Below are 20,122 nucleotides of genomic sequence, written 5' to 3'. Positions count from 1 at the left end.
CCAGCCAGGGTGCCTCACTGATTCTTCACAACAATTCATGTGAGAGAGAAGCTACACAACCACATCATGGAAAATGAACTGCGTGGGGCGTTCCCTGGTGTTCAGTCTGCGGGGAGAATAGACCTTATTGAGCAAACACTAAATTCCATTCCAGACACGGGAGGTAGTGGAGGGGTAGCTGGTTGTGTCATTTCTCACACCAGTGGCAGGAACCCTGAAAGAAGATATTTGAATGGCGACCTAGAGGGTGAGAAAGGCCCAACAACACCAACAGCTGCGTGGATGGGATCTGCAAACAAAAAGGCCCTCGGGGGAGGACACGGCAGGAGTGACAGAAAATGCAGAGGTGTTTGAGGCTGGGTTCACGGAGCAAGATCAGCAGGAGAGGGGGACGGAGAGGCAGTCAAACAACCCAGGACCTCGTCAAATGAAAACAGTGGCCCTAGCTAGGAGTCTCAGCTGGGATGTCACCCATGCACCGAAAGGTTGCAAGCTTGGTCCCTGGTCAGAGTGCATGCAGGAGGCAACCAGTCAGTGTTTCGCTCCCTCTCTCTCTCTTTCTCTCTCACTCTCCCCCTCTCCCTTTCCTCTCTCAAATCAATTAACATATTCTCAGGAATAGTTAAAGGGGACATTTAACTATTGAGGAATTGTTAAAAAGGGACACGAAAATCCGGAGAAAAGCATTTCTAGGGGAGGGAATGGGCAGTGCAAAGACCCTGAAGCAGAACAAGCTATTGGGGCTGTCACCTCAGAGATGAGGTGACAGGAGGAACAGGGCAGGGCAAGCTGGAAGCTGCTGGGCCTTGGAGGGGCCTTTAGATTCATCCCAGGTTCATAGTGGGAGCATTCAAGGAGGCCCTGCATGTGCTGGAGGACAGGGTGAGGTGAACCCTATTCTCCTGCTCATTCTTTCCTTCTCTCTCCCCTCATTTGGCTCCTCTGCCCTGGATGCATGCACCAGCCCGGGCCTCACAGGTGTCCCTGTAACCCAGCCCTGGTCCTTGATCACAATTATTTGGTAATGGTGGGCAAACAAACCCAATTCAGGCCAATTACAATGTATCAGTCAGCTGTGGCCGCAAGAACACTGTGAAACAAACCCTCCTAAAATGTAGTATCTTAAAATATGTCGTTAATGCCCTGGCTGGTGTAGCTCAGTGGATTGAGTGCGGGTCTGCGAACCAAAGCATTGCAGTTCGATTCCCAGTCAGGGCACATGCCTGGGTTGCAGGCCCATTCCCAGCAGGGGACACACGAGGGGCAACCATACATTGATACTTCTCTCCCTCTCTCCTTCCCTTCCCCTCTAAAGATAAATAAATAAAAATATTTTTTAAAAAACATGTTTTTAATTCTCATGCATTATTCCTAGCAGATTAAAAACTGTAAACAATGCAGATATCCATCCATTCATGAGTGGGTAAACAGAAGATGGTATATACATAAAACAATACTATTCAACTATAGAAATGAGCAACAAACTGACACCCACAAGCTACCCCCTGCACAAACCTTGGAGACATCATGTGAAGTGAAAAATACCACACAAAAGTCCAAATGTGATATGATTCCATTTATGTGAAATATCCAAAACAGGCATATCCACAGAAACAGAAAGATTAGTGGGTTTTGAGGACTCGGGGACAGGGGATTAAGAGCGAGTTCTAATAGGTATGGGTTTCTCCTGGTGGTGATGAAATGCAAAATTTGATAGTGGAGACGGTCGTACAACTTTGTGCATATACTTAATACACCCAGAATTGTATATTTGCAAAGAGTAAAACATATGGTGTGTGGATTCTATCTTCATACCAATACAAAGTATCGATAGTGTAAGAGCCCCACCACGCACAGGTGTCCTGCTCAGCCTCGGGACCAGTGCAGGGTTTTCTGCAGAGCCGCCTGGACCGCCTTGTTCCGCAGACAGTAGATGACAGGGTTGCATATGGGTGTGACCACCGTGTAAACGACAGACAGAATCTTGTTTAGATCTACAGCTTCCATGCGGCTGGGACGGGCATAGATGAAGAGAGTGGCCGAGTAGAAGATCCCCACCACCACCAGGTGGGACGCACAGGTGTAGAAGGCTTTTTGGCGGGCAGCGGCCGATGGCATATTCAGCATGGCCCTGCCAATGGCCACGTAGGATGCTAGGGCCACAAGAAGGGAACCCCAGAGGATGACGATGGCAGAGATGAAGTCCACCAGTTCCGTCAGGGCCACGTGGGTGCAGGACAGATTCAGCAGAGGGGAGACATCGCAGAAGAAGTGGTTGATGACGTTGGGGCCACAGTAGGACAGGCTGGCGATGCACGACGTCTTGACCACCGAGACCAGCAGCCCACCCAGCCATGAGGACAAGGACAAGGCCAGGCAGACCTGGGGCCTCATGAGCAGTGGGTAGTGGAGTGGCTGGCAGATGGCAACGTAGCGATCGTAGGCCATAGAGGCCAGGAGGGTGCACTCGGTACAGATGAGGGAGATGAAGAAGAAGAGTTGGGTCATGCAGGCTGTGAAGGGCATGGGGCTGGGTCCCCCCCACAGCCCCACGAGCAGGCTGGGCACGGTCACTGACACGTAGCTTACCTCCAGGCAGCTCAGGTTGCCCAGGAAGAAGTACATGGGCTTGTGAAGCTCACTGTGACTGAAGATGAGGTGGATGATGAGGCCGTTCTCCAGCAGGGTCACCAGGTAGAGAGTCAGGAAGACGGCAAACAAGACATCCCTGACCTCTGGCCTCGTGGACAAGCCCAGCAAGATGAACTCTTGTACTCTGGTCATGTTTCCTAGTCCCTGGGGCCTCTCCATCTGAGAACAAAATGCATCCATAAAACGTGCAAATCTCGGGCCCTGGCTGGTGTAGCTCAGTGGATTGAGCACAGGCCTGCGAATCAGAGGATCGTGGTTCGATTCCCAGTCAGGGCACATGCCTGGGTTGCAGGCTGGTTCCCTGCAGGCCAACTCCCAGCAGGGGATGCACGAAAGGCAACCATACATTGATGTTTCTCTCCCGCTCCTTCCCCTCTAAAGATAAATAAATAAATAAAATCTTTTTTTAAAAAAATGTGCAAATCTCTCTCTCCACACCTTGCTCACCCTACCTCCAGCCATTGTCTCACCTGAGTCGATTAGATAACCTCTCTTGGTTCCTCTGCTTCCTGTCTTGCCTTCCACAGTCCTTATCCATGGAGCAGCTGGTGGGTTCGTTCAAAATAATTGAACATAGCCCTGGCTGGGTGGTTCAGTTGGTTAGAGCATTGTCCTGAGTATCAAAAGGTTGTGAGTCCAGTTCCCAGTCAGCACACATCCCTAAGTTATAGGGGTTTAATTCCCAACTGGGACTCGTACAGGAGGCAACTAATCCAAGTTCCTCTCTCACATAGAGTCTTTCTCTCTCCCTCTCTCAAAATCAATGAAAGCATATCTTTGGGTGAGGATTTTTAAAAAAAACCACACGTCAGCCCTGGTTGGCATGGCTCAGTGGATTGAGCACAAGCCTGCAGACCTACAGGTCATCAGTTCAATTCCAAGCCAGGGAACATGCCTGGGTTGCAGGCCAGGTCCCCAGTTGGGGACATGTGAGAGGCCACTGATTGATGTATCTCTCACACACATTCACGTTTCTCTCCCTCTCTTTCTCCTTCCCCTCCCCTCTCACTAAAATAAATTAATAAAATCTTTTTTTTAATCGTAGATCATATAGAGTTACTCTCCTGTTCAAACCTGACAGATTGCTCCAACTATTATTAGAATCAGCATCATGTTCCTTACCGTGGCCTTAGAGTCCCTCCATTTTCAGGTCCCTGCCTGTTGCTCTAGGCTTAATGCATGTCACAAGTCCCGATCTCCCATTGGCTGAAGCCCCATGGGCACCCTTTCACTCTCTCAGAGGCTCCAAGGCCCTTCACACCTTAAAGAATTTCTCCATAAAGTTCCTTCTGCCTGGAACACTTTACCCCTTGCTGTCACCTTAATCATTTCTTGGAATCTTCATCATCCTTGGCATACATTTTTCAGTGTATTATCTTCAGATAAGGCTCCCCTGTGCATCCTTTATCAAACCCTGTCCTTGCTCTCTATCCCCAGGTCCCCTCACTCCCGTTCCAGTGATCCTTACCGTTTTCAATTGCTTGTGTGTTTGTTAAGCGATTCAGTGTCTCTCCAACTGAGTTGAAGGCCTTGGTAGAAGGGTTGGGTCTGTGTGACTCAGAACTGCATCCCTGACACTTAGTAAGAAAAGCACACCCCTGCCCCGTATATAGTACATGTTCTTTAATCCATGGCAGATGAAAGCTGGATGGCCAGGCATCACTAATCTTAATATATGCAGCAAGAAAGAGTAATGGAACCCTTACTGGTGTGGCTCAGTGGGTTGGACATCATCCTTCAAACCAAAAGGTTGCCAGTTCAATCCCCAGTCAGGGCACATGTCTGGGTTACAGGTCAGGTTCCCAGTTTAGAGGCTTGCAAAAGGCAATTGATTGATGTTTTTCTATCACACCAATGTTTTTCTCCCTCTCTTTCTCCTTTCCTGCCCCTCTGTCTAAAAAAATTAATAAATAATTTTCTTAAAGAAACACTACAAATTGCCAACAATAGAAGATTGGTTTAAATAATTCAATCTACGAGGACAGTGTCTAATATAAACAGTCAATATTAAGTGTTTTTAAAGTAAGCTTTACAATTGGGTATGTGCTATTTCTTATCCAATTATGTTTCAAGAAAGGACTCATAAGAAAAAAAGACTGTTAGTGGACACACCATCAATGTTCAGAAGAAAAAGAAGAAGGAGGAGATGAAGGAGAAGGGGGAGGAGAACAAGAGGAAGAAGGAAAAAGCAATAGAGGGTGTGGGCTGGGAGCACTGGGACTCTTCTTAGCTGGCCTTCCCTTCATTCTCCAATGGTTGCTGATTTGTAAGGGAGTCAGTGGAGTGTCACCTTGAGCTCAGAAACCTGCCTAATCTCCTTATTGCAATCTTTACCACATTGCTTGATTTATTCAAGTCTTTGTTTCTTTGTTTTTTTGTCTGTGAAATGGGGAGAATGATATTGGCTCCCATGAGACATTGTGAGGATTACATAAAAATGAAGGGGAAAGTTCTAGACAAACGAGTTATTAGTTTTGATAGACTTGGGTCAGTTTGTTTATAGGTGTCATTTAAAAACACAACTCTATAGTGAACTTGAATGATTCTCCTGCGTATCTTGAAGTAGAGTAAAATTCTTATCTCCCTGTGCTGGGGTTTCTCTATAGATGTGGTAACATTTATTGAAGTTTACCACCACTTATTAACAAATAAAGTCAGCTGGGGATATTTTCTAGAAAAGCCAATAGAAGTTTGATTCCTGATTTATTCTACAGAGGACTATAGTCCCCCTCCCAATATCTCTTACTATAAAGATGGAGATAACATTTATTGCATATACTTATGCCCAGGGTGGGTCCTTTTAATAAAATATTTCATTCATTTTCAGTATCCTGCAATATAAGTGTCATTTTTCTTATTATTAAAGACCAAAACTGGAGGTTCCCAGGGTGTACAAGTTCAAAGTGAGAAGCCTAATATTTTTCACCTCAGTTCTTGGAGCACCTTGCGTGAGATTGGCGTCGCTGATGAATTTTATCCTTGGTCTGTGTGAGGACGGCCTGAAGACTCATCTAACCCCAGAGAAAATTAAGTGAAATCTAGAGTTGTTTAATGCTCAACTCAGACCTGTTGGGTCAAGCAGTAGTGTTTGGAGCCTTCCCCGGTCCTGAAAGGAGCCTCCCCGCGCTGCCCTGGGGACAAAGTCCCATGGAGAGACAGCTGTCCGTGGTCCTGAATACGAGAGCAGCCCAGCAGCTTTAGTGCAGGCTGGTGGGGCTCCTCTTGATTCCAAGCAACATCTCCTCAACTACCCTCTTCCCTTGGCGTTTCCCTCCCCTCGTCTGACTCTTCTCTTCAGTGACCCACTTCCCCTCTGCCCCCGAGTCTGTTCCTAATTCCTCTCTTTGCCCTTGGGCCAGATTTAACTCTGCTGTGAAGGCTCAGCCACTTACTGTAGACGCTGAGAGGTGTTGATCGCTTATCTCGCATAAGAAGCAATCAATTTCATTCCAAAGGCCTCTTTGGAATTTTTTTAGCTGAGAACCAGGGTGCACAGAGACTATTTAGGATTTCTTTTCATGCTATAAACAGTTTTCCAGCATGAACTATGTACCAAACACTGCTAGACGCAGACAAAACAAGAAGATGGAAAACATATGGGGGTTCTATCTAATGCTTTCTAAGTTTTTAAAAAACTTATTGAGAGAGAGAGAGAGAGAGAGAGATTTGTTGTCCCATTTATTGATGCATTCATTGATTGCTTTTTGTATGTGCCCTGACTGGGTATCAAACCTACAACCTTAGTACATCAGGGACGATGCTCCAACCAGGAGCTGCCCAGCCAGGGCTTATCTGACGCTTTTTCATTGGCTATACTTGGACATGTTACATAACATTTCTGACCCACAATAGCCTTTTCTAGGAAAAAGATAGGTGTAACTATCTTCATCTCAAATTCTTAATAGCTCCATGATTTAAACAAGCGTCAGAGAGAACTGGCTCAGAACACAAGATCTTTCACTGAATAGCTGTGATATTTTGGACAAGTTACATGTCCTCATAGAAATCCAATCTTCTTACACGCAAGCTGGAGATTACTTGATGACTTCTCAGGTTGTCATGTCCCAAGTTTCTGGCTCATGGTAAACAATAAATATTGGCTGTTATTACTAAGTAGTAGGTCATACAAACACAGGGATGTGTTTATGATATGGACATGTTTTCCTTAACCCTGGTTGCAACTACCTGTGAGTGAAATATTATTCTCTGCACTTTTCAGAAGAGGAACGAAAACTGAGAGAGGAGAAGAAACTTGGCGAAGTCACACCGAGAGGGGAAGCCACACCTGGGTCTATCTGATTCTGCAGCAGGTGGTCCTTTCTCTAGACGTTGTTGCCTCTCTGTGTGGAAGAAGTTGCACAGGTCCGAATCTGTACAATGAAGTGATGCTTTGGCTTGACTTCTGAGCAATTTCAGTGCGGGCATATTAATCCAGTCCTTTCTAACAGAGAAGGGAGTCGTGCAAGCAACAAGGCAGGGTAGGGTTCTGAAGAGGGGTGTTTACTTCCAGAAGGAAGGACTGGGGGAACCTCATGCAGGATCTGACATTTTAACTCAACATTTTTCCCCTTGTTTAAAAAGTTATTCTTGTTTATTCCATTAGAGTTGTCCCGGGTTTTCCCCCTTTGCTCTCCTCCACACCCCACTTCCGTAGTCAACCTTGAAGGATTAGCAGAAATTCCATAGTTAGAATATGTGCAAAGTGATGGGCAGCCCAGGAGGAATGAACGGCACTAGCACAAACATAAAGGTGAGAGCACTGGTTGACCAAGGTCACTCAGGTACTTGGGAGCATTGGGAACTCCAGCTTGGTTTTCTGCTCCCAACCCTGTCTTTCCTTACAGGAAAGAATTCAGGCTTTAGAATCACATGGACCTGAACTCCAAACCCAAACCCTCTCCTGCCTGCTTGTATGAAATCAAACAAAGGGTTTTTTGCCTGCCTGCCTTCCTTCCTTCCTTCCTTCCTTCCTTCCTTCCTTCCTTCTCTCTCTCTCTTTCTCCCTTTCTTTCTTTCATATTTTTTTCCTTTCAAGTAAAATACAAACCAAGCCGTTTTAGAAGTCCTTTTGCTTTGCCCCCCTAAATGTGCTATCCAGTCTCCTTACCTGAATAGCTTGAGTGAGATGGGTCTCTCCGAATGGATACAGCTGGACTCTTTTATTCCTCGGGATGTCCAGTCGGTGACTGGATGACCTGAGCATTTACTCCAGGATAGAATGTTCAGAAACAGAACCAAAGGCCTCAATTGTCACAAGAAGAGGAGATCCGGAGGTCACCCGGGCCTGGAAGGAACTGTCCTTTGTCCTGAACAGGAGTACCCACCAGATCCGTCTCACACTCCCCCACCCCACAGCCCCGCAGCAGGTTCTGAACTGGGTGTGGCTTGGGGCACCACCTTGCCTCTGTCCTGTCCTCAGCGCCAGAGAAGCCAGCTCTTCTGCACCGGAGCTCAAGCTCTCCGAGACCTCCCTCCCCTAATCTCTGTGGAATCCAAGGACAGATGAGAAACTTTTTTTAAATCTCTGTTGGGCAGTGGCACACCTCATTGAGAATCCCTCTCTAGGCCATGTCAGTAGGCATGCACCTGATTCCCTACTGTGTGCTAGAATGTGTCGTGTATGCTTAGGAACACACAAATTAACCAGACTTCACCTCTGCTATTTTCTGGTCTTTTAAAAAGATATATATTATTGATTATGCTATTACAGTTGTCCTGAGTTTCCCACTTTGCCCCTGTCCACCCAGCAACTCCCACTCCCTCAGGCAATGCCCACACCATTGTTCATGTCCATGGGTCCTGTGGATAAGTTCTTTGGCTACTCCATTTCCTGTACTGTACTTTACATCCCCATGGCTATTCTGTAACTACCTATTTGTGCTGCTTAATCCCCTCACCTCTTCACCCATTCGCCCCCTGCCCCCTCATCTGGAAACCATCTGGTAACCCACTTATTTTCTCTTGCCCTGGATGGTGTGGCTCAGTGGATTGAGCACCAGCCTGTGAACCATAAGTGTCGCTGGTTCAATTCCCAGTCCGGGCTCATGCCTATGTTGCAGGCCAGGTCCCCAGCTGAGGGTGCACAAGAGGCAATAACACACTGACATTTTTCCCTCCCTCCCTCCCTTCCCTTCTGTATAAACATAAATAAATATATTTTTTAAAAATACAGTCTTTCTTTATTTTTAACCTTTGGTCTTTTAACTATGATGTGTCACGGAGGGGGCATCTTTGCATCCATCTTGTTTGGGACTCTGTATTTCCTGGACTTGCATGTCTATTTCCTTCACCAAATTAGGGAAGTTTTCCCTCACTGTTTTCTCAGATAGATTTCCAATTTCTTGCTCTTCCTCTTCTTCTGGCACCCCTCTGAAGTGAACGTTGCACCTCTTGAAGTTGTCCCAAAGGCCGTTTATACTGTCCTCATTTGTTTGGGCTCTTTTTTCTTCTCGTGTTCTGTGTGGTTGTTTTTTGCTTCCTTATGTCCCAAATCATTGGTTTCATTCTTGGCTTCATCCACTCTACCATTGTTTCTCTGTCAGCTGTTCTTTATTTCAATTAGTGTATCCTTCATTTCTGACTGGGTCTTTTTTTATACTGCTGAGGTCCTCACTAAACTCCTTGAATATTCTTATCAACAGTGCTTTGAACTCTGCATCTGATGGATTGCTTATCTCCATCTTGTTGGGTTCTTTTGTCTAGAGTTTTCATCTGTTCTTTCACTTTGGCCATATTTTTCTGTCTCCTCATTTTGGCAGCCTCCCTGTGTTTGTTTCTATGTATTAGATAGAGCTGCTTTGGCTCTGTATCTTGGTAGTGTGTCCTAACGTAGTAGGTGTCCTGTAGGGTCCAGTGGCACAACCTCCTTTATCACCCAAGCTGGGTACTTGAGGTGCGCCCTTCATGTGGGCTGAGTAATTGAGCCTTGGTTGCTGTTGGCTGATCAGTGGGAGGGACTTACCCAGGCCAGTCAGCTGCAAGGACTGGCTGTGACCACTGACCATCAATCCCCACCCCTCACAGAGGATCAGCTGTGCAGGGGCAAGGTGGTGGTGCTCCAGAGCAGTCCAGGTTTTCACGGGGTGCACTGGTGGTGGGGTTTCCTTAGTGGTGCAGGCTAAGGCCAGCCCCCACCTTTGTTTTGCCCAGGGCGCCCTGCCTGAGCTGTAAAGCAATCTGAGATGGCGGCTACTTGTACAGGGCTTGGAGATTCCCAGGTGAAGCCAAGCTGTGAATCTAATCTGGCTGCTGCTATGGCTCCCTGAAGCCAGCTGTTGCTTATTTGATAGGATTCAGGAGCCAAACTCAGCCATTCTTATAGAAGAGCAGCTTGGGTGGGCCCATAACTTGGGGATCTCCAAGGCAGGTCAGACAGTGTTAGCCAGGATGATGGAGTCTCAGACAGGGCACCAGCTCACCAGCTCTGTGGCTGTGTGGGGGAGGGATTAGAAAAAGGACAACGGTCTCTGCTTGCCTTGATGCCAGACACTTCAGTTCCTCCCCTCTATACCACTGGTGCCCTTCCAGCTGCTACCCCAGTGCTGGCACTCAAAGGGAGTGAGTCTGAGTAGGTGAATCTGTGTGGTGGGTTCTTTAACAGGAACTGCTTAGAGCTTCAGAAGTTTCTTCCACCGACTCAGTCCCTGCTGGTTTTTGCAGCCAGAAGTTGTAGGGACTTATCTTCCTGGGCTGGGGGGCCTGATGTGGGTCTGAGACTCCCTACTCCCTGAATTTTTATGGAGCCCATTCCACATCTGTACCCCTCTTACCAGCCTGGACAGATTTGATTTCTCGAATTCCACAGTTGTCAGACTTCCACGCAGCTCGATTTCTGACGTTCCTGAGTGATGGTTTTTCTGTATTTCTGTTGTGATTTTGAGGTGGTTGTGTGAAGAGGCAAGCCATGTCTGCCTACACCGCTTTCCTGACTGGAAACCCACTTCCGTGTTGAAGGTTTGTGGCAAAGGCGGGTACAGAAGAGATGAGAACCAGAGACTGGGGAAGGAAGCTAGTCTGGTATGAGGACTCACCAGAAACTTTCAGGAGAATGTGGTAACTGAGAGGAAGTTTCAGAAAGCCTTCTAAGATGATCTTCACTAGATACAAAGCAAGAAACACTCTGTATATGTGCCCTCCAGCCCTTGGCACCCACCCTTCTACTTTCTGTCTCCATGTAGAAGGGACTTCATAGTCCTGTGTTAATCTCAGAAACAAAAACCAACCACAGAGATAAAACATAGTATTGGCTCCAAGGATAGGTTGACGCCAACTGAAATAGCAAGGATGGGGAGCAATTGATCCCCCAAAACTGGACTGGAGGATCACACCAGGGCTGTCTGCCCTATGGGAGACCCTGTCCCCTCAAAGAGGAGATGTCCTGAGGACACACATGAAGAGTCACTCGTATTTCATTTATTCCTGTGGCAAATATTTATTGAGTGACTGCTAAGTGCTGGAGACAGTGCCAGGTGCTCAGGGAAAAAATGAGTAGAAATGGACACAGCCCACTGACAGTTGAGTCGTTGCACAGATATAGTTAAAATGATAGCTTAATAGATATTTTTCCAAAGAGGAAGACGTGCAAATGGCCACTGGCTACATGAAAAGATGCTCAACATTGCTAACCACGAGAGAGATGCAAATTAAAACCACAATGAGATATCGCCTCACACCTGTCTGACTGGCCATCATCAATAATAAATCAGCAAACAACTGTTGGAAAAGATGTGAAGAAAAGGGACCCTTCCCACACTGTTGGTGGGAATGCAGGCTGGTGTGGCCACTATGGAGAACAGTATGTAGTTTCCTCAAAAAATTAAAAGTGGAACTGCATCACAACAAAACAATCCTACTTCTTGATCAATACCCAGAGGAAATAAAGCAGGATATCACAGAGATCCATGCACTCCTGTGTTTATGTAGCATTATTCACAGTAGCCAAGATATGGAATAACCTAAGCATCCATCAAAGAATGAATGGATAAAGAAGAGGTGGTACATATACACGGTGGAATATTATGCAGTCATGAAAAAGGAAAGCATATTTATATTGAAAAACAATTGCAAAAAAAAAATCTTACCTGGAATGTACTTATGCCAAAAAACTATTGGCTGATGTGAAATTCAATTTTAACAGGGTGTCTGCATTTGTAGTTGCTAAAGCTAGCAACGGGACTTCACCCATGACCCGTGCTATTACCCCGCTTTTAAACATGGGTACGGTTCCTGCTCTACTCCCAGGAACAGAACCCTATCATACTCGCCTGGAAGACGGCTGGATTCAAGACAGCCATTGGGGGTGTTGGCACCATTGTCAAACCAGGGAACTGCCAGAGGAGGCTCAGAAAGAACTCAAGCTGGTGCACTCTGAGGTACTAAAGACCTCTCCGGGTAGTGGGGGGGGCATCCAGCAGAGGACAGGAGGGAGAGGTCAGGGACTCTGGGTCCCTCTTCTGTGAGGACACACCCACTGGAGAGCGGCTTTCACCTCCCTGTTCCGAAGGCTGTGGATGGGTGGGTTAAGCATGGAGGTCACCGGGGTGTAGGAGAGGGACACCACCTGCTTGCTCTCTGGGGAATAGCTGGCCTTGGGTTGCCAGTGGATGACCCCCATTGTGCCATAAAACAGTGACCATGACCAGATGGGAGGCACATGTGGACAGCGTCGTGTGGCACCCGGTGGCTGGTGGCATCCACAGCATGGTGACCACAATCTTGGTGTAGGACATGGTTATCAGTCAGAAGGGGACAATCGTGATCAGCACTGTGGCCGCCAAAACATTGGCCTCAAAGCTCCTGGTGTCCACGCACACCAGGCTCAGCAGAGGCACAGTGTCACAGAAGAAGTGGCGGATGCCCCGGGGCCCGCAGAAGGGGAAGCAGAATCGCCAGATGGTGAAGATCAGCAACAGGGAGACACCCACAAGCCAGCACATGCCAGCCAGCACGTGGCAGAGCTGTGGATTCAGGATGGCTAGGTAGTCAGGGGCCTGCAGGTGGCCACCTACGGGTCCCAGGCCATGGTGGTGAGGAGCACGCACTGGGACGTGGCACAGGACAGCACCAGGAGCAGCTGCAGGGCACAGCCCGCAGGGGACGCATGGCACCGGGACTGCAGCAGCGGCAGCAGCAGCCGAGGCACCGCGTCCTGTGAGAAGCAGATCTCCAGCAGGGCCACCTGGCACAGGAAGAAGTACATGGGCCTGCGCAAGGCCGAGTCCAGCGCTGGCAGGAGCTCAAGGGGCGCGTTGCCCAGCAACGTGAGCAGGAAGGCGGCCAGAAAGAGGGCAGTGAGCAGCGGGCTCGGCGCGGGCACGTGTGCAAAGCCCAGCAGCGCGAACTCGCGCGTGCCCAGCTCTGGTTGGCCCAGAGCAGGGCTGCGAGGGCGCCTGGGGGACCTGGGGCCGGCTGCATGAGCCTGCCGCAGGTGGTGCGCCCAGTCCTGAGGAGCCTGGGGCAGGAGGAGGAAAGGAGAACGAACAAAACAGAGCTCTTCTCGCCCTGCTCCCCAGCCCAGGAAGGGCCTCCTTGAATGTTGCCCCCTACCCCCACCTCATGAACCTGGAATGAATCTAAAGCTTTCTCCAAGGCCTGGCGGCTCTGGCCGCCCTGGCCCAGCCCCACTGTGGGACCTCATCTGTACTGAGCTGCATCCGATGGCCTCAGGGCCTTTGCACTGTCCATTACTCCCCCTGGAAATGCTTCCCCCTGGATGTGCTATCAGTGTTTTCCCTTGACAAGGTCCCAGGTGGACTGGTGTTTGGCTACCTCTCTGTCCCCCTCTCCTTCTGATCTTACTGAGTCCAGCCTCAAAGACCTCTGCATCTTCTGTGACACCCCCCACGTCCTCACCCCAGGGCCTTTGCTTGAGGTGCCTCCTTCCTGAATTTGTATAACTGGTTTTTTTTTTTCTCCTTCTGCAACTGTCAGCCAAGACGTTCTTTCTTGTCAGACAGTCCTTTCTCAATGACATGATTGAAAGGGTGTAGTCCTGATGAACCAAGGCTGCCGTTCGATCTGGGTCAGGGCACATACAAAAAGCAACCAGGGAACACATGAATCAGTGGAACAACCAATCAACGCTTTGCCCTCTCTGTCTCTCATCAGTGACCAAGCAGCCCCTCCCTACATGGTCTGACACTCGTCCCTGTCTATGACTCCGAGTCATTCCTAAAAGCACATCTGAGGGAGCCTGATTTATTTGCTTGTCTGCCATCTGTCTGCCCCCACTTGGAGTGCCTCATCTATGAGGGCTTTCTGCCTGGTGTGCTTGTGGCATGGGAAAGAGCGCCTGGCACATAGCAGGTGCTCAGTAGATGGCTGAGTCTCTTTTCCAGTAGAAAATGAACAGAATAGGTACTTTCTCCCCATGCAGTATTTTCTATGCTATTTGGTTTGAGTCTATGCTATCTCGTTTTTTAAACGTTGGTTTTGACTGGTTAAATCAGTGTATCTCAACTGGGAATGGTTGTCCCGCCCAGGGACATTTGTCACTGTGTGGTGACAGTTCGGGCTATAACAACTGCGGTGCGTATAACAAGGATGCTGTTAAACACCCTACAAGTCTCGGGACAGTCCCCTGCTACACACACGCACACACGCAATGAGTCTATTGGGTTGGCCAAAAAGTCCATGTATTTTTCTCCATAAGTAAAACACACATTTTTCATTCACAACCAATGACTTTATGGATTTGGATATTTTGAGTATGTCAGCCATCTCCTGCTACAGGCTTCTCGTGGGTAGAGGCCAGGGGGGCCGCTGAACACCTTCCACTGTATAAGACAGCCCCACAATGGAGAATTACTTGGCCAAACTGGTCAATAGTACCAACAAACCATGCAGACCACTTTCGGCATGTTTGGTCACTCACGGCACCTCTTCCATACACTGCACAGGTCTTTTCTTGCATTTCAGTTGCATGTTTACCTTTCTTGAAATAATAAAGCGTAATACTCTGAAAAAATGTAGCGTATTTTCCTCCATCTTCAATATTAAAATGGCTGCATACCAATTCAACAATTTTGATGATTTTTTAAATGCACACTGATATGACAACTATCACAATACAACCTAACAGAATCGTTTCAAATGAAGTTAAAGGGCACTAAGCGCTAGGAGAACCATAATATGGAAAAGACACAATGAACTTTTTGGCCAACCCAACACTCCCCGTGTGAGTAGAACTGAGGCTGAGAAGCCCTGATATACGTTGACCTCAGGACCTGCTAATGGTCCATGACCTGCAGTTGGAAAAGAAGGAAGCCGGACTAGCAGGAGACACTGGGCCAGTAAACAGGAGAGTGTGATAGACCAGTATCGGCAGGTGGAAAGGGTCTTCGCTGAGAGACAGGGTGAGAGAAAACACGGGGTTAGTCTTGGCCCTGCTGTGTGAACTTGGAAAGTCAGACAAGTCTCATCACCTCTGTTTTCTGATCTGTGAAGTGGTGCTCATATTTCTCTCACTTGGAGAATGGCGTGAAATTGTCCTACCAAAGCCCTTAACACTCGTCTAAAAACAGAGACAGCCCTGGTGATTGAAACCAAAATCAGATCATGTCATGCTCTGCTTCAGAATGATGGCCTTGGTGAAGGGTTTGTATCTTAACTCATGTTACCCCGTGTGCTGGGGGAAGCTACTTGGAAGTGGCAGAATTATGGCAGATCCGTGTGGAATGTTAGGCAACTATTAAAAAGGAATACAGCTTAGAGACGTCGAAATAGAAGATGTTCAGGAAATTCTGTGTTTAAAAAGAGCCAGCGTGTTGTGGAAAGACAAGAATGATACAGTATAACTTATGAAAAACAGACACCCAGAATAATAACCCTTGTTTTTCTTCAGGCTCATCTATCTGTATGTATAAATGCACAGGAAAAGTAGGGAAGGGCACTTACCTAACTGATGATGGAGGCCCCTTCAAGGGGGAAGATTGCAATTGGGGGTGAAAGTCAAGGGGTTTTAGACTTACCCCTCTTATGTTTTGTTAAGAGTCTGTAATCCTTGGTTCCTGAAAAACTACACTTTACCAAGTCTAATTTCATCTATGCATTATGAAATTGACCTGTAGGATTGGACTCGGAGCTTTGAGGAGCACCAAACACCAAGTTTCCTTAAATCACATCCACCAGGTTCAAGGGCACATTTATGAAATGAGTTGCAATCATAATTTGCTTTGCTGGCCGGACTCACTAAACTGAGAGGTTGCACATCAGGGTGCATTGCTGTTTCATGATTTGATGTCTCCTTAAATGTCCTGACACCTGAGAGAAGGTGTAAATCCTTTGTATGCCCTAGAAGAGTACTCTCCAAATCCAGATGGGAAGCCACCAGTGGGTCAGGAAACAGCTTTAGGAGAGAGTGACCAGCATCTTTTAATGAAGGGCCAAAGAGCAGATTTTTTAAACTGAGATCATGGGGCACAATAATGTTACAGAAAACAACTCAGCCACTTTCGGGTGTATGGAGTGGAACTTATTTACGCCCGCGGACCCAGAGGAGGCAGTCTCCAAATCCTGGGCCCCGAGCTCAGGCAGGGCTTGTTTATATAGTGTGGCATGTGGAAGCGATGTTACTAAGCCTACGTGGCAGAAGCAGGTTTATAGAAGCAAGAAAGCAGGGCTGCTGAGAAAGCAGGGCTGCTGATAGGGTCATACAATGTTCTTTTGTTCTTACTTCTCAGTTACTTAGTTGCTCACCTCTCCTTATCTTAGTGGCTCAGCAAACAGACCGTGTCCTTCTGACTTGTCTGAGCTTGTCTAAGCAGGTCTCCTGCTACAATAATACAGGTGAGAATCGTGAATTTTTCATTTCAGCTGTGTGTGTGTGTGTGCACGTGTACTTAACCAGAAAGTACTCTATTCCTTCCTAGTTCTCATTGTCCAGAGGAATTTGAGGAATGCCTTGTAGACATTGCTTTCTATTAGAGAGGAAATGCATGCTAGAACCCCTTTTCACGTGAGTCACATGGAAGGCCCGGGAACATTGTTTTAGGTCTTTGCCAAAAAGTAACAAGACGCTGGCAGGTGGGGAAATCTGTGGCAGCTCAGAAATTGTTCCCATTTGTCTGAAGGACTCAGCAGTTTACCACGTTCCGGTCTGGGGTGGTTATCTTTGGGATCTGGGGAGAGCTCAAATAACTCCTGCAGGAAGACAGGCACAGGGCTGTCGGTTCCACTTCCTGCTACAGCTGTGTCGTCGGTTTTCATGCTAATACAATGTCTGAGAGTTTTAGTTGAACCTGCACACACTTTTGGAAATTCTCTTCCTTCTACAACAGTCCCCCCCGGGACCATCAGTACAGCCTTCACACCCCTGCTCTCTGCCCAAAACTGATCGTCTCCAAGCTCGGCTAAGTCCACTTCCCCTCCGGTAAAATTCCTGTTTCTTTTCTTCGCCCTCCCAGAAAGGACACAGCGGGGGAAAGACAGGGGCTCAGTCTGACCCAGGTGAGCACTCACGTGGGACCTACTCTGGACTGGGTACTGCCTTCTGCATGGTACCAATGCACTGAATCCTCCCAATAGCCTTACTTACTAGGTACTATCACCCCACCTACCAGTGAAGGGAACCAAGACCTGAAAAGTGAAGTAACATGCTAGGGGTCTCCATGGCTCACAGGGGACATGACAACCGAGGTCTGAACCTAGGCCAGAATGCTGGACCCTTGCTGCCCGGAATATGTCCAGGCCCCTGGTCTGCTCTCCTGCTCATCCCCACCATTGCTTTTGGCACGAGTGGCCGCTGGCAACTCCAGCTTTTGTTAGGAAGAGACTTCCTAGATGCTGTCTCCTCAAACTGGGTTTGGGCGGCCAGCACTATCAGAATCGCCTGGGAGTTGTTAGGAAACTCGGAATCTCAGGCCCCGCCCACACCCTCAGAATCAGAGCCTATCTTTAACAGGAGGGCTGGGATTTGGGTGTCCCTGGACCACACGGCTTCTCATGCGCTACATTCTGTGTGATTGGCTTTCATGAGAAGTGTTCACACTCTGCAGGTTAGTGTGCGGGGCCAAGTGACAAACGATGACTACCGCCTCTAATGTGTTAATCCTACCTTCTTTGTTTTTAAGACTTTATTTATTTATTTTTAGAGAGAGGGGAAGAGAGGGAGAGAAACGTCATGTGTGGTTGCCTCTTGCACACCCCCTGCTGGGGACCTGGCCCACAACCCAGGCCTGTGCCCTGACTAGGAATCAAACTGGCGACCCTTTGGTTCACAGGCTGGTGCTCAATCTACTGAGCCACACAAGCCAGGGCTAATTCCATCTTCTTTTAGAGAGAGTGAGAGGGGCAGACAAACAGAGACACACAGAGAGAAACAGAGAGACAGAGAGAGGCAGAGAAAGAAACAGAGAGAGAAGAAAAAGGAGACAGAGAAATCATTAAAATCCTGGTGAATCTTGGAGAATTTTTTCAGGGACTTTTAGGCTATGCAGAGGAATTGACCAGTGGTCCGTGCAGCAATAAGAATATTGTTAATCTGATTACAAAAGACTCTCGAATTCTCTAGCTGGGCCCACCCGTTTGGAAAAGTTCACACAATGATGCCTTCTGAGAGCACGGAATGCCCAGTGCCTGACCCGGTCCCTGGCACACAGAGGTGACTTTTGTCTATTTCAGGCTGCTCACCTCTGGGCGGGACAGGAACTGTCGGCCTTGAAGTTATTCTCTGAAACAGCGATTTAACATCAACAGCCTTAAACGGCAAGGTGGAGTTAGCGCTGAACTATCCCACCAAGTGCTAGGGTGAGAACAGCCCAGAGCGAGACCCTGGGGAGGTGGTTTAACCTTGACGAGCTCTCCACTCCCTCGCCTGGAGAAGAGGGACGATGCCTATGGCTCAGAGCTGGTGGGAGGAAGGCCTGGCAAAGAGTAGGTGCCCCGGGGAGCTGGCCTTCAAGCCAGAGAGATGTCACCTTAACCCCCAGCTCTGCCGTTGTGCGACCGTGAGAGTTAGTACCCCTCTCTGAACCTCCGTTTCCTCCCCTACAAGCTGATGAGAACAGTGGTGTCTGCCCCGTGAGACTGTTGCGAGAATTCACTGAGATCATGCACAAGCGTTGGGACACGGTGAGCCCTCAGTGACTAAGCAATGGTCACAACCTCATCCCCACTGTTATCACCACCACCAGCAGCAGCAGCAGCAGCATTACCATGATCACCTCCATCTTCATCACCGTCGTCACCACCAGAGAATGGTGATAACACCAGGGCGCACGGTTAGAAATGATCATTAACCTCTGGGAAGTAAGTGGTGGTGGCCGTCCCAGCATCGCAGTCAGGCAGGACCCCGTCCTCTCCCCACGCCCAGCCTGCAGCCCTGCCCCTTCCTGGAAGACCCTCCCCCACCTTCTGCTTCTCTGTCTGGAGCAGACAACAAACTCTGGACTACGCCCTTGATCCAGGAGCTGCCGGGCTGACAGGGCTCAGAGGAACCGGAGATTTCTATCTTTGGCCCTGGCCACAGGCTAGAGCCCCAAAGGACTCGACCCACGGAGAGTTCCGCTCATTACCAACGCCGGGCCCATGTGCCTTGTGTATGGAGGCAGAGAAACATGGGGAGAATGCAGCCCCCGCTTCCCTGGAGGCCGAGGTCTCCACCACATTCCTTCTTCCTGAGCTTCCTCGGCCCATGGTCCTGACTTCCTTCCTCCAGGGTGTCCCAGAGGGGCGGGATTCGGTCTGTTCCTACCACCCCTCTAAGGAATCCCCGCCCTTCACCCTGGCATTCGAGGCCCTCAGAGAATTTCCCCCACCTACCTCCCCATCTTCATGTCTCACTGGGTCTTTGCCACGCTTTGCCCCACCCTGTGACTCCCGGTTCAGTCTGGGACGCTGAAGTCAGCTGTGTGCGCGTGATCCGTGCTTCAGTGACAGAAGAAACAGGAGGCATTTTAACGGCCTTATTGTCGAAAATGGAAACGCTAGGTATGCACAGCAGTGATTGGGTATGTGGGCTCCGCCTTCAGACCTTTCCCCTGGCTCACTTGGGACAGGGCTTCGAACTCCGTGACTCAGTTCTCTCTTCTGTAGCTGAGTCGTAAAAACACTACCTACCTCCTAACGTTGAGCGTGCATGTGATGATCAAAGTAAGGCCTGCGTCTAAGTAATCACAACACAACGTCTGGTTCTTTCCACACCGGCAACAAACCTTCTCCAGGACTATTAGCACTGTGCGCCCAACCTTACGCCTCATGTCCAGCGTCTGCAATAGTTCATGTCACATTGGCAACACTCCATACGTGTCTGTGGAAGGAATGAGTGAGTGAGCAAGTGACCGTTGCCATACATTAAATGCCTTCTGTACGCCAGGTGCCTGTTTAAGTGATTTAACAACCTGGATCCATAAGACATGGGTGGCATTAAAAATGGAACAGAGTGGCCCTGGCTGGGTAGCTGAGTTGGTTAGAGCATTGTCCCCATACGCCAAGATTGCAGGTTTGATCCCCAGTCAGGGCACATGAGCGCATA

At 48.5% G+C, this 20,122-nt stretch overlaps 1 protein-coding gene and 1 pseudogene across 1 annotated transcript; both read right to left on the bottom strand.

The window, feature by feature from the left end:
* Positions 1–1,844: 1,844 nt before the first annotated feature.
* LOC118992219 (olfactory receptor 5-like) lies at positions 1,845–7,901 on the bottom strand. The gene is made up of 2 exons (XM_037053920.1): positions 7,760–7,901; positions 1,845–2,811 (listed from the first exon to the last, which is right to left on the bottom strand). Exons 1-2 carry the CDS (start codon positions 7,853–7,855, stop codon positions 1,867–1,869), a joined length of 1,041 nt encoding a protein of 346 aa, XP_036909815.1. The 5' UTR covers positions 7,856–7,901; the 3' UTR covers positions 1,845–1,866.
* Positions 7,902–12,082: 4,181 nt separating this feature from the next.
* Positions 12,083–18,824, bottom strand: LOC118992229 (olfactory receptor 10A7-like; annotated as a pseudogene).
* Between the last annotated feature and the right edge of the window lie 1,298 nt (positions 18,825–20,122).

Source organism: Sturnira hondurensis, unplaced genomic scaffold (genome assembly GCF_014824575.4).
Source record: "Sturnira hondurensis isolate 20B ecotype Veracruz unplaced genomic scaffold, ASM1482457v3 Scaffold0008151, whole genome shotgun sequence".
Taxonomy (NCBI): Eukaryota; Metazoa; Chordata; class Mammalia; order Chiroptera; family Phyllostomidae; genus Sturnira; species Sturnira hondurensis.
This window is presented reverse-complemented; position numbering and strand designations above follow the sequence as displayed.